At 42.6% G+C, this 22512-nt stretch overlaps 1 protein-coding gene across 2 annotated transcripts; it reads right to left on the bottom strand.

Annotated features, from left to right (window-relative positions):
* Positions 1-364: 364 nt before the first annotated feature.
* Positions 365-20661, bottom strand: LOC145897160 (putative neutral ceramidase C). 2 transcript variants are annotated; one of them, XM_082985349.1, is made up of 22 exons: positions 20159-20661; positions 19525-19671; positions 18394-18483; positions 17568-17711; positions 16695-17015; positions 11498-11568; positions 10355-10498; positions 9975-10065; positions 8738-8823; positions 8056-8183; positions 6802-6863; positions 6333-6413; positions 5913-6050; positions 5532-5659; positions 4900-5199; positions 4410-4544; positions 4111-4209; positions 3566-3661; positions 2986-3129; positions 2865-2918; positions 2437-2522; positions 365-2096 (listed from the first exon to the last, which is right to left on the bottom strand). In XM_082985349.1, the coding sequence occupies exons 1-22, from the start codon at positions 20559-20561 to the stop codon at positions 1895-1897; spliced, it is 3150 nt and encodes a 1049-aa protein (XP_082841475.1). In that variant the 5' UTR covers positions 20562-20661; the 3' UTR covers positions 365-1894. The 2 variants fall into 2 exon arrangements, with proteins under 2 accessions (XP_082841475.1, XP_082841482.1); XM_082985356.1 differs by having other exon boundaries at positions 16695-16850.
* Positions 20662-22512: the final 1851 nt, after the last annotated feature.

The raw sequence follows: 22512 nt of genomic DNA, 5'->3' as shown, positions 1-22512 counted from the left end.
CAGAAAATTATCGACCAGAATAAAGTGACTCAAGATTAATATTCAGCAAATCAGACTAAAAGTTTAATTCAACGAATAAAGCCGAAGTTTCTAGTAAATAACAATTGACCAACTATGTTTTGTACATTGACAGTTGCAAATCAGAGGTGGAATGCGGTAAAGAATTGTAACCTAACTCGCACAACGACCTTCACACTTTAACAGACAACTTGACCAACGTGTCCATCATTCATGATGTGCTATGTTGTTTCCAACACCAGGTAGTCGTTTGGTGGATGATTGACAGATAAATTGTCACCTTTATCTGACGGTCGCATACTCGGAATGTTTTAATCAAAGCTCGTGAACAAACCACACGATAATGTTCAATAAGCAGCAATTGCGTTGTTTATATTATCAAAAATCTCTACACACGATACGTGCAAAAGCAACAGTGTATGTGGCAGACATTCTGCGGGTGCAAAACATGGCGCCAAACATTTCGATAGCCAATTTCAGCCACGGGTAACACCCATAGGGTTGTCACCCAACTGCCGGTTGCTTGAATACCCACGAAGGAAATAGAGATTTACAATTCATACAGACACAGTGACGACGGCCAAAGTAAAGACTGAAACAGGCTGAAAGTTGACAAAAATTTTGGGTTGTCATGTGTCCAGACCAGCACTCGGTTTCTGCGCCACGCACGAAAGATAAAGAGGACTGCGGTGTCCTATTGGGAGGTTGGATAGCAGAGGGCGGGGAACTTTAGATAGCGAAGTGAAACAAAACAACCAATACAGAGTCATATGTACACAGGCTAATGATGATTACATGTAATGCTGCGGTCGAGAATGCTGATACCGGACACTTGTTTGTGAACAGAAATAACAGTACCTGGGAAAAATGGGTAGGATAACATGAAATTCAACAGAATTCTTCAACGCAGGTGGACAAGAGTCACAATTCCTTTGCTAAAGCTTAACCAACGACTACAGCCACAAAAAACGGAAAACAAACGAAAATAAACAAATATAAAAGCAGGATTTGACAACACGCTATGAATATACACTAACCACCGGTCGCTAACAGCTTAACAGGAAACGCCAACTTACACAAGGTAATAAATAATTCCACTGGAAATCGCAATTTCGGTATACGTTGCCATGTGCGGATGGCACTTGCGGCAGGTGCAACAGTTCGTGCTTGTTCAGCGGGATCGCAGGCATCGGACCGTGGACACGGTCGTCATAGCAACGCCTAATACAGCACAAAAATCACGACAGGGCGCATATACAAACAACCTCAAAAATTGCCTAACGCATTAGCACTTTAGCAGGCAGCGGCGCTAGCTGTGAGCAGAAAGAGTACCGAACGACGTAATAACAAACACAATGACGTCATAAGCTTGGGAAAAATTCAAAAAACAAACTGCGGAAGTCATGGAGCAGAATATCCTTTACATATACACATGGTGAAAGGGTCGAAAATGTATTGCAAGTCGGGGTGTTTGAAGACAACAATCGAATCAAGTTCGCGCACTGAACTGAGGAACTGCGGATGGATATGTGGGACACATGTTTAGTACTGACTTTGAAGCCTGGATTCACTTTTCGGAGTTGGTTTGAACTGTTGCGATTAAATAGGAACTTTCTAGTGGACTGAGCCAACCGCGTAAAGCCAATCAGCGTGAAATGCAACAACACCGTCTACATTTCGCCAAACGTTACACGACACAAGCGATAGTCTAATATTCATCCGTACATAGGGAATACACCATAAACTTCAGGGCCCCTTGTCACAGTAACATAGTAAGCGCTACACCCGCTCCGCAACGGAGCAGTGTAAGAAGGGATGTCCCGAATTCCAAGTCTTATGGATCGACGACGAGGTTGACAGTAGCAACGAACGAGCGCTAGGAAGGGGCCGACTGATTTGCCACTTGGAATTCCTTGGAATGGCCGCTGTATGGGTAGACGCCAGTCCAGGACTTGTAGTGTCCGTAGTGATTAATCCGGTACAGTCCGCTAGGCGTGTCAGGCGCCATTTCCCAGGATATCTTCACCTCGCTGAGTCCGGTCATTTTGGACCACGTGGACTTGCGTGTCCATTCGTACCTTGAAAATGAAGGAAAGTTTGAGTTTCGGCCGAATTTTCCAACTTGCGAAATATTTTTCTGTAGGGTTTAGGCCAAAAATGATTACGACTGTTTCCAGCATGATGTCAGCTCATTGCGGCCTTCGAAGAAAGCACCACAATGTCTATTTACTTGGTCCTGTTTAGCTTTTTTTGTAAACGTTTGTGTTACTTCTACACATGCCAATGAAGCCAGAAATATATAACTTAAAAAATCAAACATAAGAATTCAAATAAGTATTTCGCCTTGATAAATGGATGCCCAAGTCATGTGGTTGGTTAATTGTGTTTACTTGAAATGTAACACCAACTAAAACTTACTTTGTGTCCCAAGATGAATCGGTGTGGACAACCTTCCAACTTTGATCGGGCATTTGCCGTTCGACAGTCAAGTATGTGCAGTTATTCTATAAACGAAATAGACAGTGTAGTAAAATTTTCAACTCCTATATTTTGCCATCAGGTTTACAGGCTTCGCAGCCACGGCATTGCAGCCAAGCTGGATCAGCCAATTTTCCCGACAAGTCGGGGCGAGATCAAGCTCCCGGTAAGGTTTGAACTCACCAGCCTGGACTAATCAACAGGCCCAATGTGTGCTCTCAATTTTGGATTACATTTTTCAACAAGTACAACTTTCACGAAGTAAGCTTAATGTGCATGTTTCACAACAAAAGACGCAATATCTTGAAGCTTGGGCTATCTCAATAAACTTTTCAGAAACATTTATTTTAGGCATCGTAACTGCTTACCGTGGGGCTATTTCTCGGATTCCCGGATTGGAATTCAACAGACACAGTTTCGCCCTGAAAACAGATTGGTTTGTTAAAGAACAACACAAGGTCACTAACATCCCCCTTCCACGCTACTCACAGGTTGGTACGTTTCTTTCACATCCACCAACACGTCACCCATCGAACCGAAAGCACCCGCCCTGTCCAAGTACACGGGGGGCACGAAGGTCAAGAGTTGGTCGCGGATCTCTTTGGCATGCGTGTCTTGTGGCAGAGTATCACCCTAAACAGCCAAAAAGTTAATGAAGCTGTTTTTAAACAATCAGTTATTTAGTTTTGGGCTCAATTTCATTGGGTGATAATATAGCATGAGAGTATATCAAATCGACACATTTTGACTAAAAATTACTTCGCACGCGGGGAATATTGAAGCAATATCATGACATGGGTTCTGGGCGCTTTAGGAAAAGGTGATTTCCATGGAAACCAGCAGACCTCATGCCGACAAGTTCGCGCGATAGCGTGAGTGCTTTTTACGTTTAAGCAAGCAACAAAGCGAAGCGACAAATAGTTGGAAGAACACGTACTCGGTGAAGTATTCGGAAAGAACCGAAACCAGATACTTCAAATAGATTCAACAGTCGTTTAAATACATGCTTAGCCAATATTTTAAACAATAAACAAGCGGTCGTGTAACGGATTGTAGAAAACTTGTTTACCGTGGCAACTGCTTCGGCAAGTTGCTTGTACTGTTGGATGTAAGCTTGGAGAGTGTGGGGCCCGAAAATGGTCGATGCGCCTTCGTAACGTTGAACCTATAAAGTCGCAAATACAAAGTTGTTTAGTTACAGAACGTCTATGTATTAACTTCAGCCACAATAATCCACGTCTAATTTGTGTCATTTCAATTGAGAATGATTGTGGTTTACAACCGAAACGTTTGGAAAATGAATTTCTTAACAGTTACATAGGCTTTACTATTTGTTTTGAAGATACATAAAACTGTGAGTTATTATGTCCATTGTGTCATTAAGAATGTAAAAAGCGGCAAAAGAACACGATATGTGGTGTGACAGGAATTTGTACAATCCAACATGCCGGTCTTCGTTATAAAGTGCCAGCGGGAAAGACCTTTCAACCGCTAGAACATAAACTGGCACGACAAAGCAATTCGTCACAACGTTGTCTGTGGGGAAGTACGCAGTATACGGGAAGGTCACTTGTCCCCTACACAGATGTGGAGCATTTGCGGACTTTCACTTACGTGATATTCTTCAAAGGTGGCGATGTAATCGGAGTAAGTGTTGGAGAGACCCGCGATCACAGATTCAAATTTCTCGTCCGGAAACTGCTCGGCAAATGTCTGCGGGAATACACTTTGGTTATGACTAGGCGTTTTGCGGCGAAAGTGGTTTTTGGTCATATGGTAATGAGATGTAGTACAAGTGTGTGAGAAATACTTATTTAAAATACAGAAAAACCGGAAACAATACATTTTGCGAATATTTCAAGTTGGCTGTCCGAAATTAAAAGCAAAACTGAGTGGCGTTAAAACGCACTCACCTGGAGAACCCCGTCGCTGAGTCGCCTCCCAGACATGGTGGTGAATTCTCCGGGTACAGCGGATATTAAAACTTGTCCAATTCTTAGTAGTTGAGTATCCACGACTTCCGGTTGCCACGCGTACGGAAATTTCATCTGTAAAGCGACGCGGAGTTAATGCAATGTTTTAGGCGATAATGATCGTTTTTGCCTTAGCTGGTTGGACATGTTCGCGAGTTCAAACCTCACCGGCAGGGTTATTTTTTCATATAGCTCGACTGACAGCAAGAAGTGGCAAAAGCATTGCTGCGTCTACGTGAATTCGAGATAAGATTGACACGGGCGGAAATAAATGAACGAAATAAAAAATCATTCAAGCCACAAGCATCCCCAACAGGCAAAATAAGCAAAGAATTGGAATTTGAAAACCACGGTTTTATAGCTGCAAGTAATGCGCCCGGTCCTGTACAAGTCAGATGGGGTCAAGAAAGCATTTAAGCATTATTGTTACCTCTCCAGTATCAAGCAGTATGGGCTTGGGGGCGTGACAGTCTTTTAATTTCTCCGATGGCGAATGGAGAAAATTTCGCACCGCCATCCAGAATGCGTTGCCACTCTTGTCGCCCTGTTTGAAGTCAAACGCCCCAGGTCCGTCCGTAGTTCCGGCGGCAAAACTGAACCCCATTGCCGGCAAACAAGTCCGCGCAGAGTGAGTGTCGTTAACGTGTACCGTTTGGTTGGCCATATCCACATACTGGTGTGCTACTTGGACCGGGCCCTTCACCATCACAGCGGCGTCCTTGTATAGATCCTGCGGCAAACCGTGTTTAATGTAAGCAATGGAGCTAACAATACGTTTTTTGCTGTTGAACTGATGAGAACTAGTAGTTGGAAACAGTGGTCCGGTCTGCATGTCTGGTTAATTTTAATGGTCCAAAGTGATTTTGTAAAAGCAATTAGCAAAATCAATTTGTTGATTGCCTGTACGTAACGATTTACGTTGGAATGCAAAGATGACAATTAACTTATTTTGTGGATTCTTAGAGCTACAACAATGTTAATGTATTGCTTTATGTGGGAAAATGGGCCTCAACGTGTACTTAATTACTTTCTATAAAAACAGGAAGCGTGATGATGGCTCACCATAGCTTTCAGGTACTGGTTGCGACCGATGATCTTCGTGCTCTCAAACATGTCTTTTCCTGGTCCGGACGCAATACAGTTCTGCACTTTACCGTTGCACGTGCTGTGTACGTTGTCGCACGGTTCGCCTGAAAGTAATATGTGAACATGCGATTAAATGTATAAGCAAGGACAAGTGTTTTTTGTCGTCACTAATTTGTGCATTCAACCAAACGTTGCAAAAAATAAAAAACATCAATTTTTTTCAGGAAACCATAGGGCATGTATTGATATGGCAACGTATTTTTTGTGTGAAAATTGTTACAAAAAAGCAAAATATGAGGAAAAAAGTAAAAACCATGCCACCGTATAACGTACTGCCAGGGAAATGTAAAAACCAACCTGTGTCAATGCAGTGAGGTCCCCTTGTGTTGGGTGAGACGTCCCCTTCGTTGCTCTGAGCGAAAGCAGCAACGAAATTACCTTGGCCGGGAATCGAACCCGGGTCCATCGCTTGTTCAAACAACATCTCGGCATAACCTGAAAATTATACGTAATGTTATATGGAATGTACAACTTACTGGCCTAAAGCCATAAAAACACAAAAAAAACACGCTAAACCTTATGCGGGAGCACCGACCAACATAATACGTCATAAATTACAGATCTATTCGTTCTTTCGGTAAAAAAAAACAACGTTATTGGAAAATTATGCATTTTTCTAACGTTTCGCTTGACCGTGCGACCAATCCTTTTTGCTGCGTTTCAAGTCTATTTTGGTCAGGAATTACAAGGTAGTAGTATCCTAAGATAGGAAATTACCTTTGTTGTCACCGCTAATGAGATTGTTTGTGTTGTTCATGCTCGTGCAGTGCACGGGAAACCAGTTGATCATCCCAATACCTACAAAATAACCATATCATCAGTCCCAGGTTATCTGTCACAGTGTTATATTTGTTCCGGGACGGGCTGATGAGGGATCACAGTAATAGTGCCCTATATGGGCCGGGGAGGGGTTGCAGCCGGTGCGGCGCACAAGGATATGCAGGGGATTAATTTCAAACGAGGTCCAAGATATATTTTTCTGCATAGAAACTAAAAGATTTCTCCCATAAAAACATGCCGTAATTTCATGTAATCTCAAAAACTCGCAACCGCAATTTTTACTCTCAACCGCCCTGGTTTCCTGATGACAAATGCTTTTGATCAACCAGCTATTAAATACACACAACCACTAAAGACAAGCTTTGAAGCCTTCTCAGGATATTTCGCTCAATCTGAGTCTATTTACCTTTGCCATCAGCATTGATGAACTTGAGCAACGTCATATCTTTGTCGACGTTGTAGTGGTATCTGCAAATACATGTAAAGTTTGTATGGTTTCGGTTGAGCCAACACACAAGGCTCATGTGCAAAACAACGGGCACAGAAGAAAAACATTTAAGCCGATTTTTCCAAAACTTTCAGAGCATGAAACACTACTGTACGGTGAGCAAAAGAATACACACAGTATTTCAACATGGTAATGAGTGTAACTGCCCGTGAGCTTTTTTACCGACTTGTTTGGGGCGTTTTACAGCCAAGCATTACGAACTCGAACCTAATTAGGACGCTTCCATTATAGCGCAGTTATGTAGACATAGGAGCGATGTTTGTTACATAACGTGTGACGTCCTTTCCACAGGAAATCCTCAGGTTTTCGCCCACAACAGTAACTCAATAATGGGCGCCTTATCTGTCAGCTTAAGCCCATGCCCAAGGTTGAGGGACCGCTATGTGACCACATGTGGTTAGCATTGATTTTAGTAACGGGTATACGGCCGAATTTTAAACCTTGGTTCACTGTCAGAGGTCACAATGGTTGGAAAAGTACACACGATATTGCTCCTGTAGAGAATGTTTGATGGTGTTAATATTGTGCTCTCAAAAAAGCAACGTTTATGACGAAAGCAACAGCTAACAAGCAAGTTCGAGGAATCGCCGGCAACTATATATGACGTGGATCCTAAAAAAGAACATTTTAAATATAAATCTCCTATATATGACGTGGTTTTTAACAATATACATTCCAAAGTGGAAGTCTTTGTCTGGCCGTTTTGCCGGCAAGATCGTCTGATAGTCACACCGAGTTGCACTGATGAGTCCTTATAGGTCAAAACAGTGGCCATCTCTATGCAGCTCACATAATCAACATAAAACCAAAAACATTCCATGCCCGAATTTTACATTTGAACTAATTGGGGAGCAGAAAGGTCGTGAATATGCGGGAAATACTACTACACCGGGTCACAAAGTTTTTTCCAAACTTGACCCACATACAAGTCTATGCAAAACAGAAATCTGTGCGAATTTTAATGATTAGGCGTGAACAGGGCCACCACCTGTTATTTTTGTTTATATATTTAGGTTGAAATACTACACGAAATCGTAACGTTAATATTCGCACAGATTTCTATGTTACATAGTCTCATATGTGGATCAAGTTTGGAAAAAATTTTGAGACCCAGTGTAAAAGTACAACCACCTTAAGGGACTTTTTTCTGACCTGTTCCTTTCCGACAAGGGGTTGTTGACGTAAGCGGAGGGACTTCTGTTGATGTTCGATTCCAGAAGTTGGCCTTTGTTGATTAGAATATGACCAGGTGCTTGTCGGTCGTGGGCGATTCTTACGCTCTGTAAATACATGACATGTATGACTGTATGGCGCCATGTTCCCCTCGACAGCTAGACGACCGTTAACTTGCGCGAACTTGTCGTTTCTAAAATTTTACCACGTGATGGTGCCCGATAGCACGATTATACTTTCGCCGATAACAAGCGGGATTTTGAAATCGTCGCACAGATGTTTAAGAAAGTACCGCATAATGATTATTTGAAATTTTGGTAAGAAGTGAAACAAAACAGATTTCACAAATCTACGAAACGAATAACATTAAATGAAGTCTGATCTTAGCGTTGATTTTACAATGTTTACTGCTGTGCACGCTGTTTTGAGGAAGATTTTATCTATGATCTCAACGGTTAAATGACAAATTGTTGAACATTTTTAAAGTTTTCCACTTGTGCTCAAGTGTTGCTGGAATATAGGTTAATCTCGTGATGCAAATGTTTCTATTGTTACTGATTCTATTACGTCGACGAGAAACAATAAACACGCGAGCTTCCAAGTAATCCGATAGTTTTCGGAAGTCGAGTAAAAGGCAACGACAACAGAAAGCCACTCCTACCTCCACTATGCCTTCTACCATCGTGTCTAGCGTCTCTGGAACGTAGCCCATTGATGTGATTTGAAAGAGCACGTCTTGAAGGAATCCTGTGAGGAGAATGAAAGCGGGCGGTGAATCACGTGATTACTTTGTAACAACATTACGTAAGTGTAGTCAAACAATGGATCTCGCGGAAAGCTGTCATTGTTTGTTTGTTCTAAGAACGTGTGGTGTGTTCGAGTGCGGGTCGTTTTTTGATATTTAAAGAGTCCGGAGGCTTTTTGTTACGGTTTCGGGCTGCGGTTTCTTAGGGATTACGCATAGATCACACTCTCACGAGACAGAAAAGGTCCCATGACAATATCTTTATTCCAGTCACCATATTGGAGAATATTAGAGCGATTACGACAACATCGTCCTAATCCACCTGCTTTGTAGGGATTTTGTACTGGATATGATTCAATCACAGCTTATATTAATAGCCTTATGAACATGACAGGTCTGTTTGTAGCGTAAATTTAGTTCAGCGTTTGATCTCGCCGTCGTTTGACCTTTATACATTGGCAGGGTCGGATATTTAAATCTTGCCATCTTACACTTCCCTGTGCAAACACACTCCCGGGCAATACACGTGTTAAAAGTTCTGTCGTTACACGGAGATTTCAAACGGGATGAATGGAAGGGGTCGTGACAGAAACAAACTTCCCACGCAATGAAACTATGACTTTCACGTATATGTTTTATATTATTTAACAACAAATCCATAAAAATTGTGACAAGACGCACGCAATACAGGCGTGAGAGATATATTTCTGATGATTGGTCACGGTCTTGAATTTTGTTATACTGATGTTTTTTTCGTTAAGATTTGGATTTTTCTTTCGATGAAATGTTTATGTTAAAAAGGCTATGAGTCACTTTTAATCGATGGGCAAAGCTGTGTATGTGTACAGTATACACTTTCCACATTAACAATGTCATAAAACTATGACACTATGACATAATGAAAATGTTTAACTTTTTAGAGGCAGATAAAGCACTCTCCTAGCTCACGTAGTACTTGTGCACACGTATTATTTCTATGCGTGCGTTCAGCCAGATTATGTTGGCAAAAAGTTGTCCCCACATTAGATGTCAGAGGAGCCGCAGAAGGCAGATATGTGTTGACGTATGCGTTTGCAAATTCCTCTCGTGAGATCCTTATCACTTGGCAATCGCGCTAAGTATCGACTGACAGGTTGGCGTGGGCAGTTCTTACCTGCAGGCGCCGAGTGTGTGTGGGTCCCGCTGATGCACACGTTCTCCGCGTTGTACAGCTCACCGTAGATGAGTTTGAGTTTCTTGAGGACCTGCACACGACACAGAGAGTGAGATGAATCACTTCGTAAGATCGAACGTTCAGGTTAAGGTACGAGGTTTGATTCTTGCCGGCGTGGGAGGATTCAATGGAACTTTGAGAAGACGTTACTCATCGGATTTGTGAGATAAACACAAGTAGCGCCGCGGAATCTGTCCGCGAGTTTAAAGAAACACTGGAAGGGTATTCAGTTTGTCAGCAGGATTGTTAGCACGTCACTCTTCTATAAAGTCAGGATCCAAACGACCGAAGGTTTTTTTCTCATTTACTACCAAACTCACCTCCAGCTTAACAAGCATGGATCCCATGCAAGCGTCAATGTTGATGAAGAGGACACGGGTTTTTCCCTGGCCGATGACGAACGCCCGCGAATATTGTCGGAAATGTATTCCACCGGCGACCTGGTTGGGGTTGGCGTATCCCATCTGCAACGCAAATCAAATCAAAACATTTGTTTAAGTTACTATACGCACATGAGCAACAATCGTGATACATAAAATGACAGGGACACGAATAAAACCGTAAGGGTTATCGAGTCTGGCGCCCACGCCTATGTATGCCGTAGGATCGCGCGAGTCACACTGGGGTTACTGGTCAACATGGGCATCCAGATGGGGTTTTGCCCCTACTGGAAAACGAAAAGTAATACATGCTTGCTGTCAGTTCAGAAAATAGAAAACCAATAATTCGCATGAAAATTTATTTTCCTTTCCCCTGATTTTTTTCTGCGGGCGCCCATTCTGGTCACGTGATAGTAATGCATACAACGGGGAACTAAATAGCATTAAATATGGGATCTAAGTAAGGACAGTGATTTTCCATTTCGAATCGACAAAGACAAGCAGGATAAAGGCTTTTGTGGGTGAAACACTGACTTCATCGGTGCATTATTGGAAAAAAACGAAGTTGAGCTTCCCGGTAATATTAAGGGCTCGAACAAAAAGTTAAAAAGTTCCATTATGTATATGTATAGGGCATTCCGAGACGTTTAGTAACATTCCCTCCTCTCTCTTGTTCAAGGTACATTAAGTGCACGATACACCTTCCCTCTGCATTCTAAATGCTAATGACCGGCCTTGGTTTCCATCCGGTATCATTACCAGCTCTGGCACTCAATACATGCGCGGAAAGCATTACTTTATCCAGTGCACAACCAAAAACCAACGTGTCATTACTGAATAACTCGCATTCGGCAATTCCAAGACAACTTATTGCTTTTTTAATCGTCATTGTATCAGCGGTGATATTATAACGCTACTCATTCTAATTACTGATCTGTTAGATGAGAACTCCAACGAAAGGCATCGTGTAAAAATTGAATGGTGAAACACGCGCCAGACCAACAATGCCGCATTAAACTTAATGTCGTTTACCAATGAAATATGTGGAACCCGCTATAAATATTCCCAAAAATAAATTCTCACCATGTTGACGTCGGCAGGCGGTCCAGTTATGTCAGCTCTACCAACTCCGATGACGTAACCCGGCTCTTTATCTGCAAATAAAGGACTCACTGTGAACAATGGAACGGGTAAACATTATTTACCAGTCTGTGTAGTAAGTTGTAGGGCAGCACCCACGGCGTTTCCGGCTATTACCAATTCTCATCGCTCACGTTAAAATGGATATTAAGAAATAAAGTGGCTGTCTGTGGTTGTAGGAACAGTTAAATGACGGTTAGACAATGGGAGGGAGTGCAGGTTGTCACTTTACATCGTGACGTCACAATAATCAGGAAAGCTGTTTACTATTGTTCTTGACGCTACAGGGAGGTCGGGTTTGCTCGTGGCACGGCGGTTCGTCCGCGGACCAGCGTAAAACCGTTGATAATTTGCGATAATTATAACTGTCAATTAGACCCATTTGCTTCAATACACATGTAGGATCGTCCAGTACTCCCGGTAAGTCTGTGATCCTATCAGGGATTTATAACAAACAATAATGGTGATATGATAAGCATGTGGAGCCAATAATATGAATTTGTGAGCCCAACGGATGACGGTGACTGTAGTGGAAGTCTTTGCTTGGCCGTTTGGTCAGCAAAGTCGTCTGATAGTCACACCAGCTGCACTGATGAGACCTTTTAGGTCGAAACAGTGGCCATCTGTCTGCAGCTTATACACAAATAATGGTGATGTTTGTAACAGGTGAAAATTTACCAAGTACCGTAAAACCACTCTGCAAAGAACCTGCAAAGAATCAGGATGTGCTAAGCACTTCCGCTGGGAACACCTTTACGCAGTCGTGCTGTTCGCAAAAGGGTTAAAAAAACTCCCCAGCTATGGCAACGTTGCGCTTCCGCCATTTAGACATCACAAGTGGGGTCTCAATGATCCTCCAAACGAGTTACTAAGCCTCGTTCTTTACTCTATCCATACAGTCAATGTAGCGTCCGCGCGCGCTCGCGTCTCATCGATAATTTAACAGGCACGCGCGCCATCTGTTTGAATAACGAGCCTCGCGACCCAGAGCACAAAGGGGATGACGTAACGCCGTAGTGGCGCGATGCCGGCGTTCATTGATCGGATTGGTCGCGCGGCGGAGAATCTGCCACTTCACAACGGGGCGGTTTCCTCACTCCTCAACGCTCAATTTTTTTCCAATTCTCAGTTGTTTGCCGGGAGACTGCGGTTTTGTGCTTAAAACGTCGTTCGCACGCCGGGGAGGCAGTTTAATCCGCATTTCGCAAACAGTAATTTCCCAGCAAATGTTACTGTGGCACTCTCGTGTTTCAACGTTCTATGATTGGTGTCGCACATACGTTTTCCAAGGTGGTTATCGTAAAATTTCCAAATTAAAGGCCTCTGTTACTACAGTGCATAACTCACAGTCACCGTGTGTACCAGTTTTGTCCCTTAAATAAGAAAATACTTCTTTTTAAAAATCATGGGGCGCTTTAACGATTTTCTTTTCTTACGTAATTAACACCTCAGTTTAATGAACACAAACATTTATGCGTGCCGTATTCGTTGTATAAAGTACTACCTATAACGTACCAAATGTGACTTTTTATTAGAGGTGATATACGTTGGAAAAGAAGGAAGATTTAACATTGTTGGTTCTAACAAAAGAGCACCGACGATGCCTATTTCAGGCAAAATATGTATAAGAAACAACATAAAGACAAATGACTTGTTTTCTCTTCCATAACTTGTTGTAAAATCTGCTACCATGTCAATGTTGCCCATAGCACTATGGGGAGATTTCTATACATGTTTTAAGAGTTCTATCTGTTTGCTGGTTCAATAGCAGCATACACAATCAAGGATGACACTTGGAAAGTATTTTGTGACGTTCATGCTTAAATTCATTGCTTAATACTGCTCTTCTGGCAAACTTTATTGTATTTACGTTTCTGAACGTTTCGGCTATTATGCAACAGCCTTCATCAGAAGGAAGTAAAGGACGCTACAACAGAAAGAAGAAGTGAAACAACGAAAAGGCGATAAGGGCGAAAGTATACTGTGCAGGTGTGTTCGCCCTTATCGCCTTTTCGTTGTTTCACTTCTTCTTTCTGTTGTAGCGTTTTTGTTTATGTGCCTCAAATGTGTCCACTGTGTTAAACTCAGATACTTCCTCCTGATGAAGGCTGTTGCATAATAGCCGAAATGTTGAGAAACGTAAATACAATAAAGTTTGCCAGAAGAGCAGTATTAAGCAATAAAATATGCCTGGCAGCATCAGTAACAATTTATGGTTCAATTCAGCCCGCGTGTCATTTTAAAACCAATGGTGTTCCAAATATGCCGCGTCACCATTGTGTTGTGCACCCCTAACGAATACTCAAGCATTGGCAAAGTCGATCCAGTAAACCGAATTTGCAAGAAGTGGAAAGGGTATTTCCCTCCACAACAAAACGAACAACACGGGCAACAGACACCGGTCCGCTCAAAAGCACTTGCAATCCAGCAGTAATGTTTTAATCAAGTTTCCAGCTACCATGAAATGAGCTCCTGAACCATTACTTCTGAACAAAAAGGTTGACTTGGCAATTACGTTAGTTTGTCAAATCGTGAAATGAAAAGACGAAATTGGGAAAAATGCCACAGCTTTATCCACGTGACACGCTGATGTTTGACTGCGCTGTGTGTACATTAGCGGAGCATTAAAAAATTCCCGAAGCAAACAGAATCCATCCTGGAACGGCGGTTAATGCGTGTCGGTTGGGTAACGCCCCAACTTTAATCCAAACACGTATGGTCCCAAATGACCAAAAGCTCTAAAGAGTGTTACTGCTATAACTTGGAAACGTCTTAGCGTATGGACATATAACACCACCTTACAAGGTGCTCCAAAAAACAGCAAATTTCATAGCATCGCTGTACGTGTACGCCACAAACCACTGACGCCAGCGTTAAAAAGAGTTCGTATTAACTGATGCATACAACAGCAGATGAACGAGACCTTGGTGCCAGACATAATGGTATCATAGCTTGAAATGCTGAGGTGTAAATTGCCACTCGGGTGTCGTATTTCATATACTGTAAACTATTCTCTGAGTCTGCAACAGCCCAAAACGTTCGCACGGTTCAGCGAGCAGGGCGTTGCTCCTCTTAAGTCATTACGGGTTAAGAGCACTTAAAAACTGAACGAAGCAAAATGACATCTTCTTTCCGGCCCCACTGCGCTCTTATTTATAAACGTCGAGGTTAGCGTACATAACTCTGGTTTAAGTGGGTAATCGCTTTATGACACAATACGACACGGCCGTGACAACTCGCCACATCCGGAGTGGGAGAAAGAGAGTTACGTCACCATCGTACGACACCTCTCGACCAATAGCGTGCCGCCTGACCTATTTTTTAGCGAAGGCAGGGTGTAGATACGGAGTACTTGTGTGGTTTCTGGCCTTGGGTTCAGTCGTCTAGACGCGATAACAGGGGTTGTGGATTATCGACCATATATACCGCCCAGCGTAGACTTGAAATATGGTTTTGACAATTTTTTCTTGGAAGACATTTCTCTTTGTGAAAACTTAGCAAAACGCAAACTGTAGGGTTATAAACCCATTCACGGGGACCAGGGAAAATTGGTTTTAGTAGGATGGAATGCTTGTCCGAAAAAAATCTTCTATAATTTCTTGCTTGTGTTTCTAAAGAAGCTAATTGAATTACAGTGTTCATTAGTGTAACAGCGTTTCACAACTACATACGACGTTACAAGTCCTTTAATTTAAATCAATTTGTCACTTGGAAGCAACATATGGTAGAAACCATATCAGCTTTTAAATATGCCAAGCCTGAAACCGTTTTGTTGGTCAACGTTGACATTCACTGAATATTTTTCACCAATACATCAAGTTTGCATGTACGTAGCTATCATATATGTATGCACTTTTTCTCAAGCTATTATTCCACCGAAAGCGGCATTAACGCTCAACAAAGCGCGATCACAACGAACTAACACGGTTTTGCCGAACCATACCACATACGTGAAGCACTTTTCAAACTACGCTACGCTACGTGGAACCAGGGCCGGCCGGTACTACTGTCTGGGATACGGTCGGTTGAACGCGTTGCCCGGATATGGGAATTGGTGAAACGGTGTACTCGGAGGCGTGGCCGCTGAAGGTATACGTGGGAACGAACCGATTTTGGTACAGGGAGCAACGCAAATCAATTTTCAGATCTCTGTATTTCCCTTTTTCTACCTTTCGGCCACAGGGGACGTACATAAGATTGCGACCGGGAGGATTGGACGTCTTCAAAGGCCCCGGCAATGAAGGTTAATTTTGTTTGCTTGACAAACATAATTGCGTAGGTTACGAAAAGCCGTATTTAGGGACATTGAAAGCAGGTTTTGTTCGCTGGGAAACGAGATAAACTGCCGATGTGTTTGTTCTTTCCACAAAAGACAACAAATCAACACCTTTGTTTAAAGGAATGTATATTCTTTTTTCGTCGGAAGAACCGTAATTTATTTAAGAACAAACCAAGATTGCAACGGTCACCAGCTGCACTGATGAGACCTTACAGGCCGAAACAGTGTGCACACCTGTCTGCAGCTTTCATTGACTATTATCTCTTTTGCGCATATAATATGATTTGGGTGAAAGCCGAGCCGAGCCGATAGCGCTATTGGATCCCAAACAGTTGTTAAACCAAGATTGGTCACTAAAGGTGTTAACGGAGTATTTTATTTTAGTCGCAGTAAAAATGCTTAAATCGCCCAAAATCTGTAGCCACCTAACCAAACAGTCATTATTCCAACATAAACTAAGGACCAGTCACTTTCAGCACTCTTCGTTCAACACGCCTACAACTTAACACCTAAGCCACGGTCGGCCACGCTTCACGAACTCGTTGTAAAAATTCGACCGTCATCCGCGTCACGAGCGACCGAACAACAGCTATGTGTTGCCGCGAGGTATGCGTAAGTTTGGCATTACGTTCGGCAGAGACAAATCGGCAACAGAAGGCATTGTCATGCGATTTGGCACAGTTTACGTCATAAGCTGATCAGTCGCATTACTGACTTGCACGCAGATGGAATAACGCCACGTCTGGAGCGGAGTAAACATGATATTAGCCCCACCCTTTCAGAACGGAATGTATAAGGAATGTGTATTGGACACTACACGGTGCAATTCCGGAATATTGCCTTTAATGTGTCAACTCTTACCTTTAATAAAAGACAGCAGATCAAACTCTGTGCTGACGGGGTACGTCAGGCGGTGCACAGCAAGCTCGTCCAACCATTGGTCGGATTCTTTGGAAGTTGACCAATCGGTGTTAGCGCTTGTTGGGGAATCCCCTGGTTGATCAGTTGTGTACGTTCCTGTGGAAGGCGAAGCTGGTGTAGTCGCGCTTTCCGCATTGTTGGGCATTGTTGTTGCTGTCATTTTTGTTGTAAGGGTCGATTTAACTGAATTTGTTCTCGTTCTTGTAGTGTGAATTGAGGTGATGGGTACAGGGGTGGTGGTAAAAGACTTCGTTTCAAGTCCTGCAAAATTAAGCGTGAAATTTTTCCATACAATGACATGGAAACCACAACATTTTACCACAAAAGGCAAAAGTCAAACATATGGCAAATTCGAGCCCCGTTCATTGCGAGTTTATCAACAATCGAAATACGTTTCCTTGGGAATCGAGAGCCTATCAAGTACCATTGTAGAGAGAGATTCGTTCCTAGGTCACCAAGCAACCATCTCTTTACTTTCAAAGCTGGAGAAACACAGTTCAAACTAAAAAGGCGCCAAAAATTTGCCACTCTTGTAGTTGCACAAAGCACTTGTCCTAAGTTTGTGCGGCCTGCAAGATCGACGCAAACGCCATTCTTTTAAATTTGCTATTTGTGGTTTTGTGACCGATTGAGCCCCGTTACACTTTTATCGACATTGTATTCTTGGAAAAGGGTCATAGAAAACCTAAACCATTTATCTTTGAACAACTTCTCTAGTTGGGTTGTTGCTGGTTTGTCTATTCCCAGTGTTCCACTGGGTTGAAGCAATGTTCACTTGACTAGTGGAGTTATTAAATGTATCTGAAACCTTACCTGTTGTGGAGGCTTTTGGCTTCTTGTCATCTGAAACGGAAACGTTGTTAATTACGTTCCACTCCATGTCCGTTGTATTCCCGAGTGGAACTCCGCCCGGTGTTGAACCGTTGAAGTTGAAAGTCGGGTACTGGGATGGTGAACCTGCCACGACAAAGGCCAACACGTTTATTAAAAAACTATTGAAAAACAAACCGGTGCAAAGTTTGGGCATTTATAAAAGGTTACTTTTTGTATCGCGACATAGAGCAAGGCCAACATACACTCATTAAGGTTTGGTATACCCCTGGGATGTACTATTCTTAAACTCTACTATGCACCAACCAGTATATTGACCTCGGGTGTGCTATCATGCTAAATCATGTCCCAAAAATAGGTTCAACAGAAGTCAGATAGTGTACAAAAATGCTCAAAATGCTGCCAGAAAAGAGTGAAACTTCCTTTCTACCAATCGAGTGGTGCCAGTGTTTCCGCATTCACGTGTCAATAACCCACCAAGGCTCAGAAAGATTGACAACCGCCAGTCTTTTTACCTTTTAACGCTTCTGCTCTGGTGACTTTATTCATAGATTTATAGCAAAAAAACATCTCGTGTCTATGTGTGTTGGTGACACATTTGAAAAAAACAGCGTGTGTTTCTGTATAATACACAATTAAGTGAGTACAAAAGGAACACTTTAGTCTGACTTCGGGTCTACAGTCAGTCAGGTCGCATAGGTGTAAAGCAGGCCATGTTCGTCGCAACTTATGCATTGTTTTTGTATAACATATACACTGCCACGCCTCCGCAGTGTCTAAAATACAACAGGGCAAAACAGTAGCTTACCGTTTCTAGGTGGGCTGATTGGACGTTGGTTATTTTCAGGTTTCTTGTGCGGTACTCCGCCGCCCTCTTGGTCTGGAACTGAAGCGTTTCCTGCAACCGTTATGAATAAATACGCGTTATGGAGTTGCAGCAGGCACAGTCTTGTATTGGTTTATTCCAGATGCATGGGAATGCACTTTGACTTAGTTTGTTGAAACGATTAACGCATCAATGCAATGATACACAATCGGAACTAAATATATGAATTATGAATGCGAATATTTTTATGGATGTCGGACTAAAGCAAATGTATGATGAAACATTAGTATTGTTAGTTTTTTCTGTCACCATCAACAATCACAATTGCACCAATTCTACACATTTCGTAACACACTAAAGGAGGTTTAGTTTAATACGAAGCAGTGTTGCGTTTTATAGCACTACTTAAAATCGTTCACAATGTTGTATGTAATTAAAAAGAGACAAAATGGCAAAAAAGGCGTTACTGGGCGTGGCAGGTCAGACGCCAGTTGGGGGAAAACCTTTCGACCAAATTGACCCAGTCGTAAGTGATTTACGCGCTATGAATATTACATGGCTTTAAGGAAGTGCCCAAAGTGAATGTGTCATATGCATACGAATAAGAAACTGGCAAATTAACGTTCAAGTGTAGTCAGGGAACGCAGAGAAAACGATCGATAGCTGGATTTCACTTAGGTTCCAAAGATCCTTCCCCACTTATCGATTTCCGATACTCATTTCCATCAATCTTACGCCGTGCCCTTATAAATACGACGCTTTGCAGGAATTGCAATTGGAGGAAGTTTGACGGTGTTAACTTTTAATAGAATTTCTATTCACGTTATTAAACATCTATTTCTAATCACGTTAGACCGTATTGTTTAATACAAATCAATAAATCAGTTTGTTTAATAGTCCCTGTACTAGAAAGAGCTGTTTCAAACAAGTCGAGATAATGGTTTGGCGAGATTGAGGTGTTCGTTCCGAACTCCCTGATGCAAGCTTCCCTATCGCGCCAAGAGCAAACTACGCAATTCTCGCAACTTTCTACGTGCTCTAAAGTAACCTGAAAGCTTTATCTCGCCGATCTGAGTTTAATAATTAACCAGGAGTGGGAAAGTGATTAACTACCGTTCATGAAGATTGCCAGCACGACGAAGAAGGCAAGCCAGAGGGAAAGACCCACGGCGATGAATATTTCCAATCGCCGTCTTCTGGTCAACTGGAGAATCCAGGTTTTGTAACTGAGGGGGGATCTTTCCGAGATCCTTTCTGGACCTAAATGCACAGAAGTTCATTGTGACGCACTTGCTTTGTCTGGAGTTTAAATCGGGGCAGTTTCAAGCTGCAGGATATTACGGTGGTGTGCTTGCATGACCTCTTATTAAATAACTTTTATGCAAAGTCGTAACTTGCGTTTTAAAGTCACGTCTATAGCCTGGTTACTCGCGATCGAGACTTTTCCCAATTGATAGAAAGAGAACATAATTAAGTTTAAAGCTTTACAAAAGAATATACTACTGAGCAAAAGAGACAGAATGCACCCTTTTCCCGCCATCATAACTTTACAAAGGTTTTGTTACACTTTACATTGTGTTGTTTTGTGACACGACAAACCTGTCAAGCCCAAACGATTATAGTTGCAAGGTCAGCGAGAAAACGGTGCATTTTCCTACAATTGTATCCCCTAGTCCTAGGCCCTAACAACATTGCACGGTTGATAGCCAAGGCATGCCCAAGGAATGTCCACAGTCGGCCCACTCACGTTTTGGACGTCCAAGGGCCAAAACGGCCTCTCTAGCGTTCATCGGACCGCGCTGGTTCTCGAGCAGGCGGCTCCACGAAAGCTGTGGATGTCCGGGGTCTACACTGACCACGACCGGTGATTCCCCGACTATATTTTCATCTTTGCTATCATGGGATTGCAGCAGCTCAGATTCTTCGCATTCCTCGGCAGAGCACTCATCCTTCTGCGTGACGTCATTGTTTTTGCAGGCGTCACCCGACGGTGGCGAGTTTACCTCGCTGCGACTCCGCGACTGCGTAGATCCAGTAAGCTCCAAAGAATTTCTGCGGCTTCCCTTCAGCAGTACAGTTGATTCACCTTCGACTGGCACTTGCTCGTGACTTTCAGACGAAATCGCATCCTCTTCGTGGCATTTACCCATTGCTGATGGCAGTTCTTTCTTGATCGGGTCAGAAACCTTATAAGTTTAGACCGTCATGGTGAAAGGCAGCAGTTGAAACCAAAACATAAAAAAAACTACGTTCCTTTCACACAAAAAACAGGTAAATTTGAGACATAAAATACATCATTGACTATAAAACTTTACCAAGATATCAACCTGGCCAATGTAAACCAAAGCACATTAACATATCTTATCGCGTTCTTAAGAAGTACAACAACTTAATACATAATTTACAACTAAAATGCAGAAACCACGCCCCCTAAACGCAGTAACCACTGTATTGGATTGGACCAATATGACATCACAAAGTATATTATGTCGTACGATTAGAAAGGGCAACTGGAGCGTGAAATTTGTTTGAATCCCACAAGGCATTGAACTAATCGGTAGCATTGGTAAGAAATTAAGGGCTTTATTTTGGGACCAAAGTGCTTTCTGTATGCGAGGAAATGGTGAAGCTTTGGCAGCACCAGCAAAAAGTGTACGAGTCAGACACTGCACCCTACAGGCAATATACGATTTTGATTTAAAATACCCGGTGCTTTTGGCGGGCCCGTAGTGATTCAAAAGCCATAAAAAGCCACCAGCGGCCAGGAAACGTCAGAGTATGTCCTTAAGGAAACAGCGCAATGTGCCCTTATGGGGCAGACTGTCGGTACTGCACTTCGGTTTGTAATCACAACTGCTTTATCATCAAGATTGCTGCTTAGGTTCAGTGTTTAAATTGGTGTACATCGGTTTATGGAAACTGTACTAGTAACAAGTTGTCAGGTGAAAACAATAGGTGACTGTAGCATGCTTGCTGGTTCATTTTTATGTTGACAAATGCAGTGATTGCGCTACACACAGCACAGCATTCACCGCACGTAAGTCTACTATTTCCTGAGCAATTTGTATACCTCTTTCCTCCATTTGCTGCAGCAGCTCGTATGACTGCTACACTATACGCGGATTGTCTAGCCTACAAGCAGAAAAACTGTAGCCAAAGAAAATATTCCACTGTGCTTCAAACTTTTGACATAAAAGGTATAATCTATATACAATAAGCTAACAAGTACTACGAGAAAAGTTGCGTCTAAGCTTACATAGTGAAGGAAGTGTCTATCATAGAACTTTAATGCAAATGTTCTGACACACGGTGACTCGGCCAGTGGATATCCCTTAACTTGTCAAATGAAGGTGCTTGGTTTCCCCCAGCATCTAGTAACGTGGTCTTCTGTGTTTTCATTATTTTGCTGAAAGATTGTAAATGTATACCAAGCATTTAAAGGTGTAAATTCACCTACGTCACAACACATCTTAACATTTAAAGAGTTCAACACCACTTCGGTACAAGCTTTCAATCGATTCTTCCAATCTGTCGTTGCGAACTGCACACATTTACATGACTTAACTTCACCAATACGCCGTAAGCGAACTGCTCAAAACTTCCCAATCACCATGTTCGGTACACCAAACTTCTATGTAGTTGACTGGCTTGCACGTACTAACGGCACCTCGCCTTGCTCTACATCCGCTGCTCCATACTAAACGCTATATAGGTCCCAGCGGGCTGGCTTCTTGAATGAAGCATCGATTTTACTCCATCACTACACCGCTTTGCTACCGGCACGGCCTTTTTCGTGTTGGGAAGGATGGCGCATAGACAAGAGAGCACCGTTATTCTCTCCTTTCTGCCGGAGGCCTCCGTCGTGCGTTTCTCTTCTCTGGATTCCATACGATATGGCTGACTGCGGAAATTGCCTTTTTGGATTTGAAAACTAACTGTGGCATTCATATGAAATATGGATATAAATCTGAAATCGGGATGTTGCGTTCTGATATATTGATTCTACAGCGTACATTTGAGAGGGAATGATGACCGTTGTTTTGCTTGCTCTATAACCAGGGTTATACCAGCCAGGAAAAATCAGCTTTTTCATGCCGAAAT

This window comes from Ascidia mentula, chromosome 1, assembly GCF_947561715.1.
Source record: "Ascidia mentula chromosome 1, kaAscMent1.1, whole genome shotgun sequence".
Lineage (NCBI taxonomy): Eukaryota > Metazoa > Chordata > Ascidiacea > Phlebobranchia > Ascidiidae > Ascidia > Ascidia mentula.
Note: the sequence above shows the minus strand (reverse complement) of the source record. Positions and strands in the feature narration are given on the sequence as shown.